The sequence below is a fragment of the Paramormyrops kingsleyae genome, chromosome 22, assembly GCF_048594095.1.
Source record: "Paramormyrops kingsleyae isolate MSU_618 chromosome 22, PKINGS_0.4, whole genome shotgun sequence".
In the NCBI taxonomy this organism is placed as follows: Eukaryota; Metazoa; Chordata; class Actinopteri; order Osteoglossiformes; family Mormyridae; genus Paramormyrops; species Paramormyrops kingsleyae.
The window spans coordinates 12,069,153-12,093,972 of NC_132818.1; the positions used below are offsets into that span (position 1 = coordinate 12,069,153).

The 24,820-nt window shown below is 39.8% G+C and overlaps 2 protein-coding genes across 3 annotated transcripts in view; both read left to right on the top strand.

The window, feature by feature from the left end:
* Positions 1-21,761, top strand: part of LOC111836829 (transmembrane protease serine 9-like) — a 153,435-nt gene extending 131,674 nt beyond the window's left edge. For both annotated transcript variants that reach the window (XM_072705067.1, XM_072705064.1), the window contains 4 exons: positions 18,394-18,559; positions 18,823-19,055; positions 21,017-21,111; positions 21,272-21,761. In XM_072705067.1, coding sequence (XP_072561168.1) covers positions 18,394-18,559; positions 18,823-19,055; positions 21,017-21,111; positions 21,272-21,523 — 746 coding nt within the window. In that variant the 3' untranslated portion in view covers positions 21,524-21,761. The remainder of the gene's footprint in view (positions 1-18,393; positions 18,560-18,822; positions 19,056-21,016; positions 21,112-21,271) is intronic.
* LOC111833765 (transmembrane protease serine 9-like) overlaps positions 1-24,820 on the top strand; it is a 109,853-nt gene that overhangs the window by 3,038 nt on the left and 81,995 nt on the right. Inside the window, exon 2 of the mRNA XM_072705069.1 lies at positions 14,485-14,505. Within this exon, the coding sequence (XP_072561170.1) occupies positions 14,485-14,505 (21 nt within the window). The remainder of the gene's footprint in view (positions 1-14,484; positions 14,506-24,820) is intronic.

The window sequence follows — 24,820 nt, forward strand, 5'->3', positions numbered from 1 at the left end:
TGAGTTTGAGTTCCAGTGGGGCCCCTTCACTAAAATGAGTCTGATTCCCCTGCTATAAACCAAAAGTGGACATTTTTAGAGCTCACCCTAAACATCTCTGGGGGGGCTTCCAAGGTAACGTGTCCTTTTCGGGGGGGCGAGCTCCCCTGTAATTTAAACCATGACTATATGTCCCTGGTTTAAAAGTTCTATCAAAAGTGCTATAATGTTTTGTTTGTTTTTTTTTACATTCTTCCTCATTTCCAGTTCACTGCCACTTGCAGATCAGCCTGAAATACAGGAAATGTCGGTCTCATTCCTTCTCATTGGGCATTTTTGACAGAGGACTAATCGTTCAGTACAAGAAGTACAAATCAGGGCTGTAGACATGGTGTGAAAAAGAGTGAGATCCGTGACCCAGGGGTGGGGGATTGTGAGGGGGTGGGTCTCATCAATCACACATAACAAGCAGGAGGCCTACTTCTATTTGCAAGAAACAAATTCGCATTGGTGCTGAAAATCTGAAAAACACAAATTCTGAAAAATACACCATACATCATGCATGTGCCAAGAGTAATTTTGAAGAGTTAACTCTGGGTCACCTTTCCCAAGAGAGCAAAAACATACTTCACTAACCCTCCCTACAGTGTGCATGTGTGTGTGTGTGTGTGTGCATGTGTGTGTGTGAAGGAGAAAGATGAGAGATTCCTGGTTTGTCCGGTATGTTCGATGTCAGTTTTCTCTGTTTCTGTCCTGTCCCGCCTCCCTGCTGTATGTCTCTCCTCTCAATCCCTCTGCTCTTTGTCCTCCTCCATTCCTTCCTGCTGGCTGTCTCCCTCTTTACCCATTTCTTCATCTTGGGACTGATATAAATTAGGATTTTTATAAGAATTGTATCTAACGTGTTTTGTTTTAATCGTTTTGACATGTCTGCCCTGCTCTGTGCAGCTTGTTTTCTGTGGGATAGGCAGTGTTAAATTAGAGTTTATATCAATGAATTGAGTTACACCCAGTGTTGGGGAAAGTTACTTTTAAATGTAATATATTACAATACTGAGTTACTCCCCCCAAAAAGTAACTAATTGCATTACTTAGTTACTTTTTATGGAAAGTAATGCGTTATATTACTTTTGAGTTACTTTTGCGTTACTTATTTCTTACCTGGCTAAAGATTTTTGTTGTTCAGGCCTTAGACGTGTTTTTTTGACTAAGAAATTCAGCATTCAACAACAGCCTTTATAACCTCACCTGGGTGTCACTACAAAGAGCAAGTTGAGGGAGGTGTAAAAAGAATTAATAAAAGAATGTAAGTGTAAATTATTATTATTATTTCATTTTCTTTTAAAAACACATATATAGAATAATAATATAGAATTATATAATATTCTCAGAACTTTCAGAGCTATGCATGCCATTTAAAAAAAATCTCTTAACATTAATTATTGAAAGTTGAAAATTAATGTGTTTGTTAAGTTTTTATTTTTGTTTTGGTAGGCTATGGCCTACATAAAGTAAATTCACTGTCCAATGAGATAATAAAGAGTGCAATATAGGCTAGATAATTGCCATTGTGAAATAAGTTATATTAGGGCAAAAGACAGATCTTAAACGTTTAAAATGTTTAATAACTTTTTAGAGAACAATGAAATTGTACTACTCAAGTGATCTGAATTCCTTAGTTCAATTTTTATCAGATTATTCAAGTCAGCCTATGTGTTTCTATGATGCTTCAAAAACATTATTTCTCTGTTCACGCTCCACTTCATCTGCCAATGAATTCAACGATCTTATCAGATCTCCAGCCGCCATGTTTCAAACGATCTAAACGTAACGTGCTTCCGCCAATCCCCGCCTTGACGCAATGATTGCCGTAGGGTGGGCGTGGTCAGCTCCGAATGCATTTTCAAAGCAGCACTGAGTGCGTGATTCTACGTGACTACGTTCGTTTTAATTAAATATTTTTTTAAGCAAATTAATTAAAATAGAAAAGTAACTCGCGCTACTTTTTAAAAAAAGTAACAAATATTAATGTGTAAATTTATAAAGTAATGCGTTATATTACTCGTTACTTAAGAAAAGTAATATTATTACGTAACGCACGTTACTTGTAACGCGTTACCCCCAACACTGGTTACACCTATTAAATGAATGTGCCTTACTCAATGAAATTAGGTCTATGTCATAAGAACATTATAGAGCAGTAGAATATTATGGCTATGAAGCATGTCCATTAAGGTTATTTGTAACCATATATAAAGATAAAAATGTAAGAGAAATGCTTGATATTAACAATATTTCAAGCTAACATCAGATACACATTGAAATGTTTCTATGGACACTATCACTGATACTGTTCCCTTCACAAGCTGTTTATTATTTTTTTTAATTAATGACATTATGTGAAACATTAGTTAGCCTAATCTAGTCAATTAGGCATAATACTGTACGAATGAAACCCAACCTTTAACATGACCAGAGTAGCCTAGCCTGCGCTTATATTTAATGTTTCTTACAATAATCTTTACTCCAGATGCTATACCAGGTCATTGTTTTGGAATGGTTTTTTTACAGATAATGATCTGTTACGGTGATGCGGCATGGTGCAGGGAAAAAGGTGGACGACCCACTTGCAGCTCAGAGACTAAAAGGGTTTATTAAACAAAACAGAACACAAAAGGAAACCACAAAATAAAAGGGACCACAAGGAGTCAGACCTAAACTAAGGGAAAAAAAGCAAAAGGAAAGTTAACATACAAAGGGAAATGGGCAACACCAGAACTATGAGAAACCAACAGCATAACACACAGTGACAAAGCAGAATGACTGACTGGGGAAATGCACTTAAATACAATGATGATGGCAACTAACAAAGGGCAGGTGTGAACAACTAATCAACAAAGCCATAGAACAATAAGACACAGGTGAAATAACTTACGACTAAGAGCACCAGGAACCAGGGAATCTAAAAAACACTAATGCTTATCAACGCTAGAGAAGACTGAAGTCGAACTTAATCCGTTCAGAACTCCGGATCAAATCCTAAAAAGTTCGGGTTCTGAACGAATTTTCCCCATAAGAAATAATGGAAAACCAATTAGTTGGTTCCAACCCCAAAAAAATACACCTGTTTTTTTTTTTTTTTTTTTTTAGCATTTAAACACAAAATTAACCGGATAAAACAAGAAGAGCATATACTGTACTAAACACATCTAAGCACATTTATCAAAACAGTAATTTGTAATGTAAGAAAATAAATGTATCCAAACAATGTGTAAAGTTAACAAAACAATGTGTCCTGCCTCGATTGTCTGCTCCTTCCGTGTGCCACGCCCCCTCATTAAGAATCCCGTGTGATCAGCTGTTTCTGGTTGTTGTCATTAGTCCTCTGTATTTAGTCCGCGTTTCAGGTTGTTTCCCCAGGCCGGTCATTGTATTGTCCGTCCGCATTTTGCCTGCCTTACCTGTAATTAAACCCGTATTACCCGATACCCTGACATCTGCGCTTTTGTCTCCGTTCTGTCCCTGCTCAGCACTACAATATTATTATAATTAAATGTATTAATGGTTTATTATTAATGTTAAAATAATTAATAAGAAATCTTTATTTTAAATGTATTTTATTATATAATAATAAGTACTGTTACTGTCTATCATTGTCTAAATATATTTTTACTGTCTAAATAAGGTGGTACCTCAGTTCTCAAACTCATTATAACTCTAATTTCTTAAAAGTCGAACCAACCAGTTCGAAATTTTTTTTACATAGAACTCGATCTGAATCTCAGAAGTCAAACCGTGAACGTCGACCTAAGATAACTTGTAGGCGGGGAAATGAGTCACGCAGCATATCTCTCAGCAGAAACAAAGGGTAATGCTTCAGTCCCAGCCTCGCATTCGCTGTGATAGCATCGTGCATGTTTACACTAGCTGAATACATATATTTAGACAGTAAAAATACATTTAGACAATGATAGACAGTAACAGTAATTATTATAATAAAATACTTTATTATACTTTATTATTTTAATATTAATAATAAACCATTAATACATTTAATTATGATAATATTGTCATACCCAGCGGGGACGGAAAGGAGACAAAAGCACAGACGTCAGGGTATCTGGGAATACGGGGTTTAATTACAGGTAAGGCAGGCAAAACACAGACGGACAATACAAAGACCGGACTGGGGAACAAAACTGACTAAATACAGAGGCCTAATGACAACAACCAGAAACAGCTGATCACACGGGGATCCCACACGGGGTTAACGAGGGGGCGTGGCACACGGAAGGAGCGGAGGATCGGGGCAGGACACATTGTTTGGATATATTTATTTTCTTACTTTAAAAATTACTGTTTTGATAAATGTGCTCAGATGTGTTTAGTACAGTATATGTTGTATTATAATATCTTGTTTTATCCGGTTCATTTTGTGTTTAATTTAAGGCCCCAAATTAGGGTTAGCAAACTAAACCTAGGGTTAGGGTTAGAAAAACTATGGCATATCCAGACATCAACATGTGTTTTTATGACAGTTCTGCTCCCCACACGGATGAGAAAACAAAATTCAGCATGCTTTAGTAGTGCTTTAGTAGCATATTGCCTACTTTCCAACTACCTGTTGATTCACCCTAAGGCCCCAAATTAGGGTTAGCAAACTAAACCTAGGGTTAGGGTTAGAAAAACTATGGCATATCCAGACATCAACATGTGTTTTTATGACAGTTCTGCTCCCCACACGGATGAGAAAACAAAATTCAGCATGCTTTAGTAGCATATTGCCTACTTTCCAACTACCTGTTGATTCACCCTAAGGCCCCAAATTAGGGTTAGCAAACTAAACCTAGGGTTAGGGTTAGAAAAACTATGGCATATCCAGACATCAACATGTGTTTTTATGACAGTTCTGCTCCCCACACGGATGAGAAAACAAAATTCAGCATGCTTTAGCAGCATATTGCCTACTTTCCAACTACCTGTTGATTCACCCTAAGGCCCCAAATTAGGGTTAGCAAACTAAACCTAGGGTTAGGGTTAGAAAAACTATGGCATATCCAGACATCAACATGTGTTTTTATGACAGTTCTGCTCCCCACACGGATGAGAAAACAAAATTCAGCATGCTTTAGTAGCATATTGCCTACTTTCCAACTACCTGTTGATTCACCCTAAGACCCCAAATTAGGGTTAGCAAACTAAACCTAGGGTTAGGGTTCGAAAAACTATGGCATATCCAGACATCAACATGTGTTTTTATGACAGTTCTGCTCCCCACACGGATGAGAAAACAAAAGTCAGCATGCTTTAGTAGCATATTGCCTACTTTCCAGCTACCTGTTGATTCACCCTAAGGCCCCAAATTAGGGTTAGCAAACTAAACCTAGGGTTAGGGTTAGAAAAACTATGGCATATCCAGACATCAACATGTGTTTTTATGACAGTTCTGCTCCCCACACGGATGAGAAAACAAAATTCAGCATGCTTTAGTAGCATATTGCCTACTTTCCAACTACCTGTTGATTCACCCTAAGGCCCCAAATTAGGGTTAGCAAACTAAACCTAGGGTTAGGGTTAGAAAAACTATGGCATATCCAGACATCAACATGTGTTTTTATGACAGTTCTGCTCCCCACACGGATGAGAAAACAAAATTCAGCATGCTTTAGTAGCATATTGCCTACTTTCCAACTACCTGTTGATTCACCCTAAGGCCCCAAATTAGGGTTAGCAAACTAAACCTAGGGTTAGGGTTAGAAAAACTATGGCATATCCAGACATCAACATGTGTTTTTATGACAGTTCTGCTCCCCACACGGATGAGAAAACAAAATTCAGCATGCTTTAGTAGCATATTGCCTACTTTCCAACTACCTGTTGATTCACCCTAAGGCCCCAAATTAGGGTTAGCAAACTAAACCTAGGGTTAGGGTTAGAAAAACTATGGCATATCCAGACATCAACATGTGTTTTTATGACAGTTCTGCTCCCCACACGGATGAGAAAACAAAATTCAGCATGCTTTAGTAGCATATTGCCTACTTTCCAGGTACCTGTTTATTCACCCTAAGGCCCCATATTAGTGTTAGCAAACTAAACCTAGGGTTAGGGTTAGAAAAACTATGGCATATCCAGACATCAACATGTGTTTTTATGACAGTTCTGCTCCCCACACGGATGAGAAAACAAAATTCAGCATGCTTTAGTAGCATATTGCCTACTTTCCAACTACCTGTTGATTCACCCTAAGGCCCCAAATTAGGGTTAGCAAACTAAACCTAGGGTTAGGGTTAGAAAAACTATGGCATATCCAGACATCAACATGTGTTTTTATGACAGTTCTGCTCCCCACACGGATGAGAAAACAAAATTCAGCATGCTTTAGTAGCATATTGCCTACTTTCCAACTACCTGTTGATTCACCCTAAGGCCCCAAATTAGGGTTAGCAAACTAAACCTAGGGTTAGGGTTAGAAAAACTATGGCATATCCAGACATCAACATGTGTTTTTATGACAGTTCTGCTCCCCACACGGATGAGAAAACAAAATTCAGCATGCTTTAGTAGCATATTGCCTACTTTCCAACTACCTGTTGATTCACCCTAAGGCCCCAAATTAGGGTTAGCAAACTAAACCTAGGGTTAGGGTTAGAAAAACTATGGCATATCCAGACATCAACATGTGTTTTTATGACAGTTCTGCTCCCCACACGGATGAGAAAACAAAATTCAGCATGCTTTAGCAGCATATTGCCTACTTTCCAACTACCTGTTGATTCACCCTAAGGCCCCAAATTAGGGTTAGCAAACTAAACCTAGGGTTAGGGTTAGAAAAACTATGGCATATCCAGACATCAACATGTGTTTTTATGACAGTTCTGCTCCCCACACGGATGAGAAAACAAAATTCAGCATGCTTTAGTAGCATATTGCCTACTTTCCAACTACCTGTTGATTCACCCTAAGGCCCCAAATTAGGGTTAGCAAACTAAACCTAGGGTTAGGGTTAGAAAAACTATGGCATATCCAGACATCAACATGTGTTTTTATGACAGTTCTGCTCCCCACACGGATGAGAAAACAAAAGTCAGCATGCTTTAGTAGCATATTGCCTACTTTCCAGCTACCTGTTGATTCACCCTAAGGCCCCAAATTAGGGTTAGCAAACTAAACCTAGGGTTAGGGTTAGAAAAACTATGGCATATCCAGACATCAACATGTGTTTTTATGACAGTTCTGCTCCCCACACGGATGAGAAAACAAAATTCAGCATGCTTTAGTAGCATATTGCCTACTTTCCAACTACCTGTTGATTCACCCTAAGGCCCCAAATTAGGGTTAGCAAACTAAACCTAGGGTTAGGGTTAGAAAAACTATGGCATATCCAGACATCAACATGTGTTTTTATGACAGTTCTGCTCCCCACACGGATGAGAAAACAAAATTCAGCATGCTTTAGTAGCATATTGCCTACTTTCCAACTACCTGTTGATTCACCCTAAGGCCCCAAATTAGGGTTAGCAAACTAAACCTAGGGTTAGGGTTAGAAAAACTATGGCATATCCAGACATCAACATGTGTTTTTATGACAGTTCTGCTCCCCACACGGATGAGAAAACAAAATTCAGCATGCTTTAGCAGCATATTGCCTACTTTCCAACTACCTGTTGATTCACCCTAAGGCCCCAAATTAGGGTTAGCAAACTAAACCTAGGGTTAGGGTTAGAAAAACTATGGCATATCCAGACATCAACATGTGTTTTTATGACAGTTCTGCTCCCCACACGGATGAGAAAACAAAATTCAGCATGCTTTAGTAGCATATTGCCTACTTTCCAACTACCTGTTGATTCACCCTAAGGCCCCAAATTAGGGTTAGCAAACTAAACCTAGGGTTAGGGTTAGAAAAACTATGGCATATCCAGACATCAACATGTGTTTTTATGACAGTTCTGCTCCCCACACGGATGAGAAAACAAAAGTCAGCATGCTTTAGTAGCATATTGCCTACTTTCCAGCTACCTGTTGATTCACCCTAAGGCCCCAAATTAGGGTTAGCAAACTAAACCTAGGGTTAGGGTTAGAAAAACTATGGCATATCCAGACATCAACATGTGTTTTTATGACAGTTCTGCTCCCCACACGGATGAGAAAACAAAAGTCAGCATGCTTTAGTAGCATATTGCCTACTTTCCAGCTACCTGTTGATTCACCCTAAGGCCCCAAATTAGGGTTAGCAAACTAAACCTAGGGTTAGGGTTAGAAAAACTATGGCATATCCAGACATCAACATGTGTTTTTATGACAGTTCTGCTCCCCACACGGATGAGAAAACAAAATTCAGCATGCTTTAGTAGCATATTGCCTACTTTCCAACTACCTGTTGATTCACCCTAAGGCCCCAAATTAGGGTTAGCAAACTAAACCTAGGGTTAGGGTTAGAAAAACTATGGCATATCCAGACATCAACATGTGTTTTTATGACAGTTCTGCTCCCCACACGGATGAGAAAACAAAATTCAGCATGCTTTAGCAGCATATTGCCTACTTTCCAACTACCTGTTGATTCACCCTAAGGCCCCAAATTAGGGTTAGCAAACTAAACCTAGGGTTAGGGTTAGAAAAACTATGGCATATCCAGACATCAACATGTGTTTTTATGACAGTTCTGCTCCCCACACGGATGAGAAAACAAAATTCAGCATGCTTTAGTAGCATATTGCCTACTTTCCAACTACCTGTTGATTCACCCTAAGGCCCCAAATTAGGGTTAGCAAACTAAACCTAGGGTTAGGGTTAGAAAAACTATGGCATATCCAGACATCAACATGTGTTTTTATGACAGTTCTGCTCCCCACACGGATGAGAAAACAAAAGTCAGCATGCTTTAGTAGCATATTGCCTACTTTCCAGCTACCTGTTGATTCACCCTAAGGCCCCAAATTAGGGTTAGCAAACTAAACCTAGGGTTAGGGTTAGAAAAACTATGGCATATCCAGACATCAACATGTGTTTTTATGACAGTTCTGCTCCCCACACGGATGAGAAAACAAAATTCAGCATGCTTTAGTAGCATATTGCCTACTTTCCAACTACCTGTTGATTCACCCTAAGGCCCCAAATTAGGGTTAGCAAACTAAACCTAGGGTTAGGGTTAGAAAAACTATGGCATATCCAGACATCAACATGTGTTTTTATGACAGTTCTGCTCCCCACACGGATGAGAAAACAAAATTCAGCATGCTTTAGTAGCATATTGCCTACTTTCCAACTACCTGTTGATTCACCCTAAGGCCCCAAATTAGGGTTAGCAAACTAAACCTAGGGTTAGGGTTAGAAAAACTATGCCATATCCAGACATCAACATGTGTTTTTATGACAGTTCTGCTCCCCACACGGATGAGAAAACAAAATTCAGCATGCTTTAGTAGCATATTGCCTACTTTCCAACTACCTGTTGATTCACCCTAAGGCCCCAAATTAGGGTTAGCAAACTAAACCTAGGGTTATGGTTAGAAAAACTATGGCATATCAAGACATCAACATGTGTTTTTATGACAGTTCTGCTCCCCACACGGATGAGAAAACAAAATTCAACATGCTTTAGTAGCATATTGCCTACTTTCCAACTACCTGTTGATTCACCCTAAGGCCCCAAATTAGGGTTAGCAAACTAAACCAAGGGTTAGGGTTAGAAAAACTATGGCATATCCAGACATCAACATGTGTTTTTATGACAGTTCTGCTCCCCACACGGATGAGAAAACAAAATTCAGCATGCTTTAGTAGCATATTGCCTACTTTCCAACTACCTGTTGATTCACCCTAAGGCCCCAAATTAGGGTTAGCAAACTAAACCTAGGGTTAGGGTTAGAAAAACTATGGCATATCCAGACATCAACATGTGTTTTTATGACAGTTCTGCTCCCCACACGGATGAGAAAACAAAATTCAGCATGCTTTAGTAGCATATTGCCTACTTTCCAGCTACCTGTTGATTCACCCTAAGGCCCCAAATTAGGGTTAGCAAACTAAACCTAGGGTTAGGCTTAGAAAAACTATGGCATATCCAGACATCAACATGTGTTTTTATGACAGTTCTGCTCCCCACACGGATGAGAAAACAAAATTCAGCATGCTTTAGTAGCATATTGCCTACTTTCCAACTACCTGTTGATTCACCCTAAGGCCCCAAATTAGGGTTAGCAAACTAAACCTAGGGTTATGGTTAGAAAAACTATGGCATATCAAGACATCAACATGTGTTTTTATAACAGTTCTGCTCCCCACACGGATGAGAAAACAAAATTCAACATGCTTTAGTAGCATATTGCCTACTTTCCAACTACCTGTTGATTCACCCTAAGGCCCCAAATTAGGGTTAGCAAACTAAACCTAGGGTTAGGGTTAGAAAAACTATGGCATATCCAGACATCAACATGTGTTTTTATGACAGTTCTGCTCCCCACACGGATGAGAAAACAAAATTCAGCATGCTTTAGTAGCATATTGCCTACTTTCCAACTACCTGTTGATTCACCCTAAGGCCCCAAATTAGGGTTAGCAAACTAAACCTAGGGTTAGGGTTAGAAAAACTATGGCATATCCAGACATCAACATGTGTTTTTATGACAGTTCTGCTCCCCACACGGATGAGAAAACAAAATTCAGCATGCTTTAGTAGCATATTGCCTACTTTCCAACTACCTGTTGATTCACCCTAAGGCCCCAAATTAGGGTTAGCAAACTAAACCTAGGGTTAGGGTTAGAAAAACTATGGCATATCCAGACATCAACATGTGTTTTTATGACAGTTCTGCTCCCCACACGGATGAGAAAACAAAATTCAGCATGCTTTAGTAGCATATTGCCTACTTTCCAACTACCTGTTGATTCACCCTAAGGCCCCAAATTAGGGTTAGCAAACTAAACCTAGGGTTAGGGTTAGAAAAACTATGGCATATCCAGACATCAACATGTGTTTTTATGACAGTTCTGCTCCCCACACGGATGAGAAAACAAAATTCAGCATGCTTTAGTAGCATATTGCCTACTTTCCAACTACCTGTTGATTCACCCTAAGGCCCCAAATTAGGGTTAGCAAACTAAACCTAGGGTTAGGGTTAGAAAAACTATGGCATATCCAGACATCAACATGTGTTTTTATGACAGTTCTGCTCCCCACACGGATGAGAAAACAAAATTCAGCATGCTTTAGTAGTGCTTTAGTAGCATATTGCCTACTTTCCAACTACCTGTTGATTCACCCTAAGGCCCCAAATTAGTGTTAGCAAACTAAACCTAGGGTTAGGGTTAGAAAAACTATGGCATATCCAGACATCAACATGTGTTTTTATGACAGTTCTGCTCCCCACACGGATGAGAAAACAAAATTCAGCATGCTTTAGTAGCATATTGCCTACTTTCCAACTACCTGTTGATTCACCCTAAGGCCCCAAATTAGGGTTAGCAAACTAAACCTAGGGTTAGGGTTAGAAAAACTATGGCATATTGAGACATCAACATGTGTTTTTATGACAGTTCTGCTCCACACACGGATGAGAAAACAAAATTCAGCATGCTTTAGTAGCATATTGCCTACTTTCCAACTACCTGTTGATTCACCCTAAGGCCCCAAATTAGGGTTAGCAAACTAAACCTAGGGTTAGGGTTAGAAAAACTATGGCATATCAAGACATCAACATGTGTTTTTATGACAGTTCTGCTCCCCACACGGATGAGAAAACAAAATTCAGCATGCTTTAGTAGCATATTGCCGACTTTACAACTACCTGTTGATTCACCCTAAGGCCCCAAATTAGGGTTAGCAAACTAAACCTAGGGTTAGGGTTAGAAAAACTATGGCATATCCAGACATCAACATGTGTTTTTATGACAGTTCTGCTCCCCACACGGATGAGAAAACAAAATTCAGCATGCTTTAGTAGCATATTGCCTACTTTCCAACTACCTGTTGATTCACCCTAAGGCCCCAAATTAGGGTTAGCAAACTAAACCTAGGGTTAGGGTTAGAAAAACTATGGCATATCCAGACATCAACATGTGTTTTTATGACAGTTCTGCTCCCCACACGGATGAGAAAACAAAATTCAGCATGCTTTAGTAGCATATTGCCTACTTTCCAACTACCTGTTGATTCACCCTAAGGCCCCAAATTAGGGTTAGCAAACTAAACCTAGGGTTAGGGTTAGAAAAACTATGGCATATCCAGACATCAACATGTGTTTTTATGACAGTTCTGCTCCCCACACGGATGAGAAAACAAAATTCAGCATGCTTTAGTAGCATATTGCCTACTTTCCAACTACCTGTTGATTCACCCTAAGGCCCCAAATTAGGGTTAGCAAACTAAACCTAGGGTTAGGGTTAGAAAAACTATGGCATATCCAGACATCAACATGTGTTTTTATGACAGTTCTGCTCCCCACATGGATGAGAAAACAAAATTCAGCATGCTTTAGTAGCATATTGCCTACTTTCCAACTTCCTGTTGATTCACCCTAAATGCTAAAAAAACATATTTCAGTGTAATTTTTTGGGGCCGGGAACCAATTCATTGGTTTTACATTATTTCTTATGGGGAAAATTCGATCAGAACTCGAACTTTTTAGGATTGGATCCGGAGTTCTGAACAGATTAAGTTCGAGTTCTGAGGTACCATTGTATAAGCAAAACTGAAACCAAATAGGATGCGAAGAGAGCAAACCTAAGACAGAAAAACTAACAACTAATAAAACACTGGGAAACAGAAAAGCAAATAAGGTATTAAACGGATGAGGTTGGTTTGTAACCAGCCTCAAACCCATGACAGGAGAGTTATAGCTTCTGTGCTATATGCTCAGCTCATTGAGCCATTCAGCAGTCCAGGGAGCAGGGAAAACACAAAAGGAACAGGGTGGCCAATGGGGGAAGAGACATGAAGGGCAGGGCTGGATAGGTGTAGTCCCTGACAGTGATCATTGTATGACCTACCAAATAATACTACCTGCGCACCCTCCCTCACAATGCTGCATGATTACACGCATACCATGTGAATTCGGACTTCTTTCAGTGAAGTGCATGTGTGCAGTTCACGAGTTACAGGTCCTGTCTCATGCTGATACTGAATGTTCTAGCTCTCGCTCTCTCTCTCTCTCTCTCTCTCTCTGTCTCTCTCTCTCTCTCTCTCTCTCTCTCACACACACACACACACACACAGTAGACACTACAAAAACATATTTGAACTAAATTTAGAATGCAGTTGACTCAGAAACATTTTCAACTGCTGATTTTTTAATTCAGATGAATATTTAATTTTGAATTTTATTTTTATCTCAAAAAAATTGCCGAGCTCTAGACTTTGGTGACCTCATAGAACAATGATTAAGGTACTTAATGACTGAGGTTCTTCGTTACATAGCTGTAAATGTGTGCGGTTTAGTTTCCATAGAGAAATGTGAGTGTTTCACGTGTTCTGCCTTCACTGCATTTCATGCTGTTGAAGCTTGTGCATTGAGTAAAGCCAGCAGGCACTGTCACTGCAGATTGGGTATTAAAAATATCCAATTTTAAAAAGACGAAACAGTGCGATTGTGTTGACATAGGGGATGGGAGAGTCGCCGTTGTTTGTGTTCATTTCATTAAAAGATACAAATATGGAAAGGAAAGGTCGCATCTATTTAAATGAATCACACTGAGATTAGACATGTAAGAGAGAAATTCACAATCATCATGAAAAGTGACATTATAGTAATTAAAGTGGTCATGAAATATTGGATGTAGTTAGCATAATTTAAAACTAACTACATCCAGTGTTTCATGTCTACTTGGACCAAAGCTGTAACAACTGTACCCACAATGTCAAACATGTTCCCTAGAATGAGCACCAAGGCAGTCTGAGAAAAAAACTAGCAACATGCTGTACTGTTGGCAATTTCTCGTTTTACGCTCTAAGACAAAAAAGGGTTGTTTTTGTATGATTTATTCGGTACAATTAGATTTCAGTTTGCAGTCCATTCAATTTCTTGCCTTTTAATGTTCTGAATCAGTCTAAGGCAGGGGTCACCAACTCCGGTCCTGCAGGGCTACTATCCAGTAAGTTTTCTATCCTAGCTGGCTTCTGATGAGCCACACTAGTTCTCATGTAAATACCAGGAGCAGGTGTGGCTCATCAGAAGCCAGCTAGGATAGAAACCTTACTGGATAGTAGCCCTCCAGGACTGGAGTTGGTGACCCCTGGTCTAAGGGAATAATTAAGGAAAAATTGAGCTTAGAAGTAAATAATGACTTTAAATATTTTGTGATAATTATCTATATCAACTGATATGAAGAAAAAATATTGTGACAAAATTATTTTGTCATATCGCACAGCTCTAGTTACAACTATTTAAACAGTTGCCATATTGAGATTAGACATGTACGACACAAATAGGCATAATCATTATGAAAACATTTTCAGTCATATTATAGTAATTAACCAAAGCTGTTCTCTCCCATTTTTTTTAGAGTCACATGCACAGCTGAATGGTAAGTTTGTTAATATCATATTGTTCCATCCCTTAAAACACAAAATTACACTAATACTTTGTCTTGTGAACTAGTGCTTAACAAATTAATTGGCCAATATCCAAAACTGGCACAGTAATGTCTGTTAGAATACTGTACAAACTTTCAGTCAGTCCATGTTCAGCTCTTCACCTGCTCACCTCTCCCCCCTCCCAGTGTGTGGTCAGGCTCCTCTTAACACCAGGATAGTGGGGGGAGAGAACGCACCCCCGGGCAATTGGCCCTGGCAAGCTAATCTGCTGCAGACTTTTCCGACATATGAGATCATGTGTGGAGGATCCCTCATCAACAGTAAGTGGGTGCTCACTGCTGCCCACTGCTTCTCCAGGTGAGTCATATAGGTGATTTTATATAACAGTATCAATGTTAAATCTCGTACAAAAAATCAGAGAAATATTCAACTTGCAAAATGTGTGATTTAACTTGATTTTTGACTTTTTGATGCTCTGCCTCCCATAGCACAAATACAGCCAACTGGAATGTTTATCTGGGGCGTCAGGAACTGTATGGTACAAACTCAAATCAACAAGTCAGAACCCTCAGTAGCATCGTTCGTCATCCACTATACAACAGTGATACACATGACAATGACCTCACTCTGCTGGAACTCAGCACCACTGTGACTTTTACTGACTACATTCAGCCCATTTGCCTGGCAGCCAGCAGCAGCACCTTCTACAATGGCACTGAGACCTGGGTCACTGGCTGGGGAAATGTTAAGTATAATGGTATGTCATCATATTCATAATCAGACATAACACTGTCAGCTCTACTCCTCATTTCAATAACTAACGTCCTGCCTGGTTAGGATGTTAATTTCAATTTTCTATATGTATCTATGTCTGAGTAGTTTGTAATCACTAAAGATTCACACATTTTGATTTTATATGAGGGCAGTTTCTGGTGTCTGTGTAACTGAGATCCAGGCATCATCGACACCTACTAACATATTAAAGCCTCGTGTTCATGATCTTATAACCCTTAGTACCCGACAAATGCAAAATGCATTGACCTTCGCACCAATTCATCTCAGGCTCATAACTTTGGATGGGTATAATACACAGACATGATTCGAATATCTTCGAGAGAACTTACCCTTTCCGGTTGTCCAAATTGCAGTGCTGTGCGCTAAAATATTCCAGAAGAATCTTGTGTGAAATGAGGCATATTCATTAAAAATTTTCTACCAAAACGCACCCCAGAAAACAAAGTGCATATTCACTGCCACAATGATCCATGCACTACCAACTATCATCACAACAGTTGATATAAACAAAACGAATATACAGTGGATATAAAAAGTGTACAAACCCATGTTACAATGCCAGGTTTTTGAGATATAAAAATGAGACCACAGTAAACCATTTAAAAGAATTTTTCTACCTTTAATGTGACCTATAACCTGTACAATTAAATTGAAAGACGAACAGATCTGTTAGGGGGGAATATAAAAAATTAAAAAATAACAATAAGCTGGTTGCATAAGTGTGCACACCCTTAAACTAATACTTTGTTGAAGCAACTTTTGGTTTAATTACAGCATTCAGTCTTTTTGGGTACACTCATGCCATCAATTAAAGTGACTCAGATTAACCCCAAATAAAGTTCAGCTGTCCTTGTAAGATTTTCCTGACATTTACTCAACTGCATCCTACAGAAAAAGAGTTTGCAAAGAGCCTACAAAGCATCAAAGGGATCTCATTGTTGAAAGGTGTCGGAAGATATTTGTAGTGCCTGCTCTCATATTAGATTAGAGAAATTTCAATAGGCGCAAGCAATTTTTCCTCATAAAAAATTTGATATCAGAATTTAAACATCAAATTATGTTGTAATCTGAGTAGATTTGATTAGATTGACTTTATTAATCCTACAATGGGGAAATTCCTTAGAAAAAGCAGCAATAATAAAAAAGAGACAGTATAACAGGATCCATAGGATCAGGAAAAATAACAATATAGGAACAATATAGACAATAAAAACAATAGAAAACAATTTCTAAAACTGTATAAATATATAAGTAAAAATATAAAGAAAAAAACATATACAGAATGCTAGGTATATGGATGAACAGCTGCTGAATATATATATGTATACATATATACATACATATATACATACATACATACACACATATACATATATATATATATATATACACATGTATATACATATACAGGGATTATATATACCGATTATGTGGTCACTGCAGTGATGTGTTGTAAAGTCTAATAGCTGTGGGGAGGAATGATCGACGGAAGCGCTCCTTCTTGCACTGTGGGTGTAACAGTCTTGTGCTGAAGGAGCTGCTCAGAGCCTCCACAGTGTGGTGCAGGGGGTGGGAGGGGTCATCCATAATGGATGACAGTTTTACTATCATCCTTCTGTCCGCCACCTCCTCGATGGTGTCCAGTGTGCAGCACAGGACAGAGCCAGCTTCCTTAACAAGCTTGTTAAGTCTTTTTCTATCTGTCTGAGCTGCTCCCTGCCCAGCACACAACAGCGTAGAGAACTGAGGCCACTACTGTGTCGTAAAAAGTCCGTACATCTGAGAACTTCTGCAGGTGACAGTGATGGGAGCTGTACTTAAAATCAGCTGTATACAGGGTGAACAAAAATGGGGAGAGTACCGTCCCTTGAGGTGCCCCCGTGTTGCAGACTACCACCTCAGACACACAGTCACGCAACCTGACGAATTGTGGCCTGTCAGTGAGGTAGTCGAAAATCCAAGCAGCCAGATGTTGGTCCACACCTGCCGTCTCCAACTTCCCTCTCAACAGTGATGGTTGAATAGTGTTAAAAGCACTTGAGAAATCAAAAAACATGACCCTCACGGTGCTCCCAGGGGCCTCCAGATGAGACAGGGCCCGATGCCGCAGGTAGATAATGGCATCATCCACTCCGATGCCAGAATGTCCTGAAAATAAAAAACATAAAGTTTATGTCGCTAACTCGTATACATACAATGTAATAAGTCAAAAATTAAAGATATAAAAATGTTCCAAAAATAGATAGGTGTAACATTGTTGGTGATTTCCCCTTTCAGTGGCCCTCCCCTCACCTGGCACCCTACAGGAAGTACAGATACCAATAGTTGGAAACAATATGTGTAATTGTCTGTATGGGAAGGGCAGCATCACAGCCAACATGATGTGTGCTGGTCTGCTAGCAGGAGGAAAGGACTCATGTCAGGTGCGGTAGCTTCTTTTTTTAGATCATGTGCTCCTGTGTGTAGCCAGAAGCTTAGTATGATTGGTATCTGTTACAGTTTTGATGGAATTCTGTTTATACCTGTGTAGGGAGACTCAGGAGGCCCATTGGTGGTCAAACAGGGGTCTGCTTGGATCCAGGCTGGGATTGTGAGTTTTGGGAATGAATGTGCTCTCCCCAACTACCCTGGGGTCTACACCAGGGTGTCTCGTTATCAGGCCTGGATCAATTCCATCATCACCACCAACCAACCAGGATTTGTGTCATATATATCCAGTGGGACAAACAGTGACAACAGCACCTGCAGTTCATCACCGTCCATTACCGTAACTCCAAGCACTCCCACCACCACAACCACCACTGCCAAGCGTGAGTGTCTGATATTTCCCAGGTTTAATTTCCCAGTAGGTTCATATGTTATTCTTATTTTGTCTATCGTGTGATTGCCTTCCTCAGAACGACGTCTTACAACATGGGAAGCCTTTGCATAACTGTACCAACTGCGCTCTCTCTGATTACTGGTTAATATTGTAACTGCATTTCAGAGGCAGAGTTACAGGCTATGATCAGCGTAGATCTCAGCAGACGATCCTGGGTATTATATTAATACTCCGCTTTGTTCCCCCACCTCCTTCATCTCAGCGGTTGTATGTGGTCTCGCCCCACTGAACAATGGCGGCAGCAGTGGGTTGGTAGCAGCAGGGATGTGGCCCTGGCAGGTCAGCCTGCAGATGAATGGGGTCCAAGTCTGTGGGGGCACTCTCATTACACAGACATACGTCATGAGTGCAGCCCAGTGCTTCAACAGGTCAGTACAGACAGAATCAAAGGTTGCTGATATCTCTGTAACCTCAACAAAATGTATCAGTGGGAGATTTATGACGTTCTGAAAATGATAAATAAATCAAATCACGTAAACAACTTGAATTACTGATTCAACAACACAATGAACTCAGGGATGAAGTGAATTCTTTACCCTAATCCTAACACCAACACCAGTTCAATATAAAAAAAGAAGAATTCTTATTTCCCTCATATATTCACATTGACTGCATCACCATGCCCCCCCAGCTCACAGCTCAACAGCAACCAGTGGACAGTGATCCTGGGTACGAGTATGTCACTAGCTGTGTCCGAGATCACCCTTAGCAACCAGCCGGGTAACAACATCGCTGTGCTCTACCTGGCTACAAGTGTGACCTTGACCGACAACATCCAGCCCCTGTGCCTGGGCTTGGGCAATGCTGTCTTCCCCAGTGGGACACAGTGTTGGGTGACAGGATGGAGAAGCACCCAGAGCGGAGGTGAGTGAGTGTGTTATCACGTGTGAACCTGTGTGACTTCATCACACTGCATTAATTATACGTAATGTTATACTTAATGAGTAGGGATGTAATGATACTAAAAACTCATGGTATGTGTGATGCCAAAGGTGAGCGCTGACACAGATCAGCTGCAGGTAACTGCAGGTTTTATTGCTGAAAGAATCAAAGAGAAACTGCTTCCGATCACTACAGGGATTCTCCTGACAGCTGGTAAAATTCAGTGTTGAGGAGTAGCAAGAGATACAGAGTGATCGTTGTTGCCTGTACCATGGGGGACAAGCAGAACTCGGAATCTAGGACACAGTGATGATCTGTACACAGGCACTCAATAGAAACCAAAAAGAAGACAGCTCGAACCCAGGGTACGCCACGAAGATCTCACAACCCTTCGGTGAGACCGGCTTCTGGAAATAGACCTCTTGATAGGGAAACAGGAAACATCTGCTGGAGTTATGAACTGGAGTCAGTGGTGTGATCAGGGGGCCAAAAACAGGGGCTTCCCCGAGGAGGTGTGTCCTGGCAATGGGATTCCCCAGGGGAGCGTGGTCATTGAAGCAGCCCGTGACAGTATGATAATATCATGATAGCAAGTTCACGGTACAATATTTATCATGATAAACAATGCAGCAGTCAGTAGTAGCAGTCCTTTTGTAAAATGAAATAAAAATAATAAAATTATATGTTTTTGCAGCAGCTGGATCTTGTAAACAAAGCAAGTCACACTCGGAGAAGAACATCAGTGTTTCTAGTATGCAACTACAAAAGTCAGACAAAAACAATGCAATTTTTGACAGAGGGATACAACAGAATGCAGCTGTACTAGCAAAATAACCATGAAATATCCTGCTAGATATTGTCACAGTCTAACAATGAAACAAGTCACTTACAGGAAATATGCTCTCACATTCATTTCCCTGAAAAGATTTGTTCTTTTTGTTATTCCGCTTGTCCTCAGAAATATGAGGTGAATGTTGCTTCCCTCCTCAACTATTATTAGTGAGTTATGTAAGGGGCGTGCTGTACGTGAGCATATGGCTGGCTGGAAACTAAGCCTGGGACTGAACATATATGCCTACAGTGAATGAATGACCGAGTTGGAGAATGAGAAACCCATAAAAGTGAACGAGTTGGTGAGTGAGTAGGTGAACGTGAGACTGGCTACTGAACAAGAGAGCCGTACCTCGATTGTGACTGAAATACAGCATCTACTGCTGTAGCATATAGCCTACAGGTGAAGTGACTTGCAACGTTTTCATGATTAAAAATGTACAAACAAGGTTTGTTAGTCCTTGGACTTGTTAGCTGACTATGATGATGAGCTGTTAGATTTGGGTTTTTAACAAAGAATGTTACAATGTTGAGATACTTACACTAGTCTTAGTATTCTTCAGTAACATATTATTTTTCTCACATGACTTATTAGTGATATTTAGCTTACTCCTTAGCACTATTTAGCCTAAATAATAGGCTATTTTTTGAGATATCGGAACACAAGTGTTTCAGATCCACAAACAGGAAGTGCCACTGAATGAATTGGTGAATGAATCAAATCGAATCTTTTGGATGAACCGAATCAAATGAACAGTGTCCCAAAAAAAGGGTAATTTCACCATTCACTACTCTCCTGTCTGTGAAAGCTGTAAAGTGAGAGAGAAAACGGTTGACACGCCCACTGTGCCTGCTAGGAATGGGAGAGAAAGTCAAGCTGCTGACCCGCTATAGCACAGCAACACAAATCGTAGGGAATACTCTTAAAGTACCAATACTAATAAAATGGAGAATAGTATTGTTTTTAATGACTGGGTATCATAGTACTTTTTCAGTATCGGTTTACCCTGCAACACTAGTTACATCCCTATAAATGAGTATAAAATAATTTTGTATGTTACATTCATGCTAAAATAAATAACACAGAATACCATCCCTCCTTCTTATGACAGTCCCAAATATTCAGCAGCAGAATACAACAGTGGTAAATTGTGGGAGCAGCGCATCTTCCTCAAGTATCTGTATTACAGCTGTGACATTGCAGCAGGTAAGGATGCTCATCTGTTGCTGCTCGCATTTGACATTCACTCCTCAGTAGTGCTGTGTGTGCAGCTCCGGTTGTACTGTATTCAGACTAAATGTTGTTCTGTGTCTTCACGCTTTTCACTCCTCCTGTCTGCCTGTCTCTCTCTCTCTCCTCACCTCAGGGTGATGCAGGTGACCCATTACTCTGTAAACAGGGGAACACCTGGTTCCAGGCCGCAGTGATAATGACCAACACCTCCAGCACCAGCAGAGCCACCTCTTCCCAGATAATGACCCTAACTAAGGTGTCTCAGTTCACTGCTTTCCTCCAGAGTACTATTAGCAATCTCCCCACCAGCTCTGCTGCAGCAAGTCACATCAGCACCATCATCCCTTTCGTTCTGCCTCTCCTCTCTCTCCTCACCCCACTCTAATCCATCACCATTCTGTCCAGCTGAACCCAATGACACAGTTAACTTGGATCTTACAATAGGGGACATGCTGTATACAGTATGGATTAATATGAGAAATATTCGTACTCAGTCACTTGAAAATAGACAGTTCAACTTACTTCACTTTCACTTAAAATGTCTGTATGTAACCCTAAATGTTACACATGAAAATGTAAAAATGCCATCAGGATCCTCTTCCTGTGAAGAAATCTGAAAGATGTTCTGTGTTGAGAAGCTGTTGCATCCATCCATCCATCTATTATTCCAGTCATAATACTTATCCTGAACAAGGTCACAATGAAATGCCGTTTCAATAATGTCAAAAATTCCTTTAATGTTACAGATTAGTGATAGTTAGAAATTGCTGCAGTTTTATAAGTGTACAGTCAGTCCTGCTACAACACGACAAATGCATTCCTGAGCAACCTTGGGTTCACCAAAATCACGTACTAAAGTACACATTTCCAATGGGAAAAATAACGTTAGGGAATGCGACTCCAAAACTTAGTAACTTACGCCAAAAAAAAAATAATTAAACAATAAAAACAGTTGTACGTATAACCAGTAATGTAATTATATGAATTCTAAATAATCAATATATTTATAAATTATATCTATATTTGCTGTATTTTCTGTACAACTTTCTAGTTTTTTTTCCCTATGAAAGAGTAAAAATGTTTTAGCAAGGCTTAAACTGCTTGCACTATAATATTTGTACCAAAATGAAGGTAAGAAAAAGCCTGATCTTAATCTAGCTGACTAGTGATGTAAGAACTGAATGTGGATAACATGCGATGTTGGTATTAATATCACACGTCGTCCAGTCTTACTACTTCAAATTCGGTATAAAATACCCTGCCTCATGTTGTGATGTCATTCAGCGGCGGTACCAGTTTTCACACCAATGGAAAACCAACACCCAGCTGAAGTATGGTACTTTTGGTACCTTCTCGAAGTACCAAAAGTACGGTACCTGGTGCGGTGGAAATGTGCCCTTTAGTTGAGCGGTAATTGGACAGATTTACAGTGCTATATATTTCATACGTGCTGTACGTCCTCTGCTATGCTCCATGCTTCTTCTGTGTACCGGCGTCTTCTGTTACTTCCGGGTCAAAGCCTGACTTTGAGAAATTCAATTTAATATGATTTCAGTCAGAATAACATGTTTATATGTACTTTAAAAGTCCAGTTTGAGTCGGACAAACACAATAATTCGATTTTCCTATCGTGCATGCAAACATACTGATGGATGATGTTGTCAGGTGGGAGGTATTACACTAGCCTACTCTAACACACCACATTATGCATTTGAAAAGTCATTATCAGCAGTAATACATAACATATCATGACGTAGTTGCGTGTTGTAAAGTCTGTGTTGTTGTATATGTTAATATGCAATGAGTCATTTCTTATTAGATTTGAAGTACATATTTTAAAGTATAGCTACATAAGTAACATATTTTATAAGGCAACATTTTCCCTCCATAGCGCTTGATTTTAAGCGAGAATGCAGTAACTGGCTTACAGCATTACCTGTTTGACAAATTACACTCTATTTGCCAGTCGGCACAAAGATAAGCTACAGGTTTGCTTGCTTTGCGGCCTCTTTAAAAAGGTCACAAGACCTACAGTGTCATTGTGAATGACCTTGTCTCCGTCTTCTCCATCTACGTGAGAGAGTGTCCACAGCGTTGGCAAGCATCGCCACCAGGGCAGCTAGAGTGAACGCTGATGCTTTCACCACCCGAGGTGTGAACATACAGTGATTACTCCCAATGCAAAGTCAGGATTCTGACAAATCACCATGATTTCAGAATCCTCCTTCCTCACAAAATTTATTACTCCATTTGGGTGCCATGCGTTCCATCATATTCCCTTTGGAATTTCCAACAGAAGTAGGCATTTCATGAACTTCACATATCTTCTAAATTCTGGCTGCCATTGCTCATGTTCTGCTATGTGGTTGTGCACATTCCTGGTAAGTAGCTTATTACCACAGATATATTCTGTCGAGCTCCTGTCCCGCACCAATCCAAAGGGGAAGAGACAGAGATGGAGAAAGAGGTTCTTTATGGGTGTAATTACAGCCAGGATTCCAGCTGCAGCTCACACTTTGCAGAGCAAAATTCTACAATTTCCAACACAACATTGGTAGAGGGTTAGAACTGATCTCTTCTTCTTGGAAAACAAAGTCTACTTTTTAGTAGTAGATTATTTCTTCATTTAAGTGGGAGGATTAAAGACTGTGACCACAGAAGTAGTCATAACGGTTCTCAAAAAGGTCTTCACAAAACATAGCATTCCAGAACACCTTGTGTCAGATAACACTGTACAACAATTTATTTGAAACGTTTTACTTCCTGAAAAGTTTTTGTTGATTACGACAGGTGGGTATGCACAAATATAGTTTTGGTTTTGCTGCATCACATAGGAACTCTGAGAAATAGATAGTTAACTGTTTACCAGCACTAACATATTTAATCACATTTATGTTCCTCATACGCTAAACAAAGTAAGTTCAACATTAGAAGTGTTTTCTTCTTGATTTTTGTTTGTATTCAATGTCAGTTGCATCACATCGCAGTGTCCAACAGTAGTCAGCAGAAATTTTTGTACCTTACCTGGTGACATCAAACACCATTCCTGCTATTCAGCTTTTGTTCTCGACAGACCCAAATCTCTGACCAGACCGTTTAATTCTGACTGTGTTATTAGATGCAGATCACCTGATGAGGGATGAGGTAAGGATGAATGGATTTAGATTAATGTCATACCCAGGACAAGGCAGTTGCAGGTTAAGGGCTTTGCTCAAAGACGCAATGGAGTAGAATCACTCCAGGTACTCATGAGATTTGAGCCAGCAACCTTCCAGTTGCTGGCACAGATCCCTGGCCTCAGAGCCACCACTTCACGCACAATTTTTTGTATTTGTTAAATGTCAGAATTTAATTTTTTATTTTCATCAAAGTCAGAAGTTTACAAACACTAAGTTTATTATGTCTTTAAACAACAGAAAATTACAGATGACTCCAGTCTGAGCTTTAGAAGCTTTAATGAATTGGTGGCACACCTCAAACACAGAGCCTCATTCACATTCTCATGTGAAAATTAAGAGAAATCAACCAAGACATCAGGAAAAGAATCGTGGACCTCCACAAATCTGGTTCATCCTTAGGCACAATTTCCAGATGCCTGAAGGTCCCACGTTCACCCGTTCAAACAATAATACCCAAGTATACACACCATGGGCGGATACAGCCATCATACCACTCAGGAAGT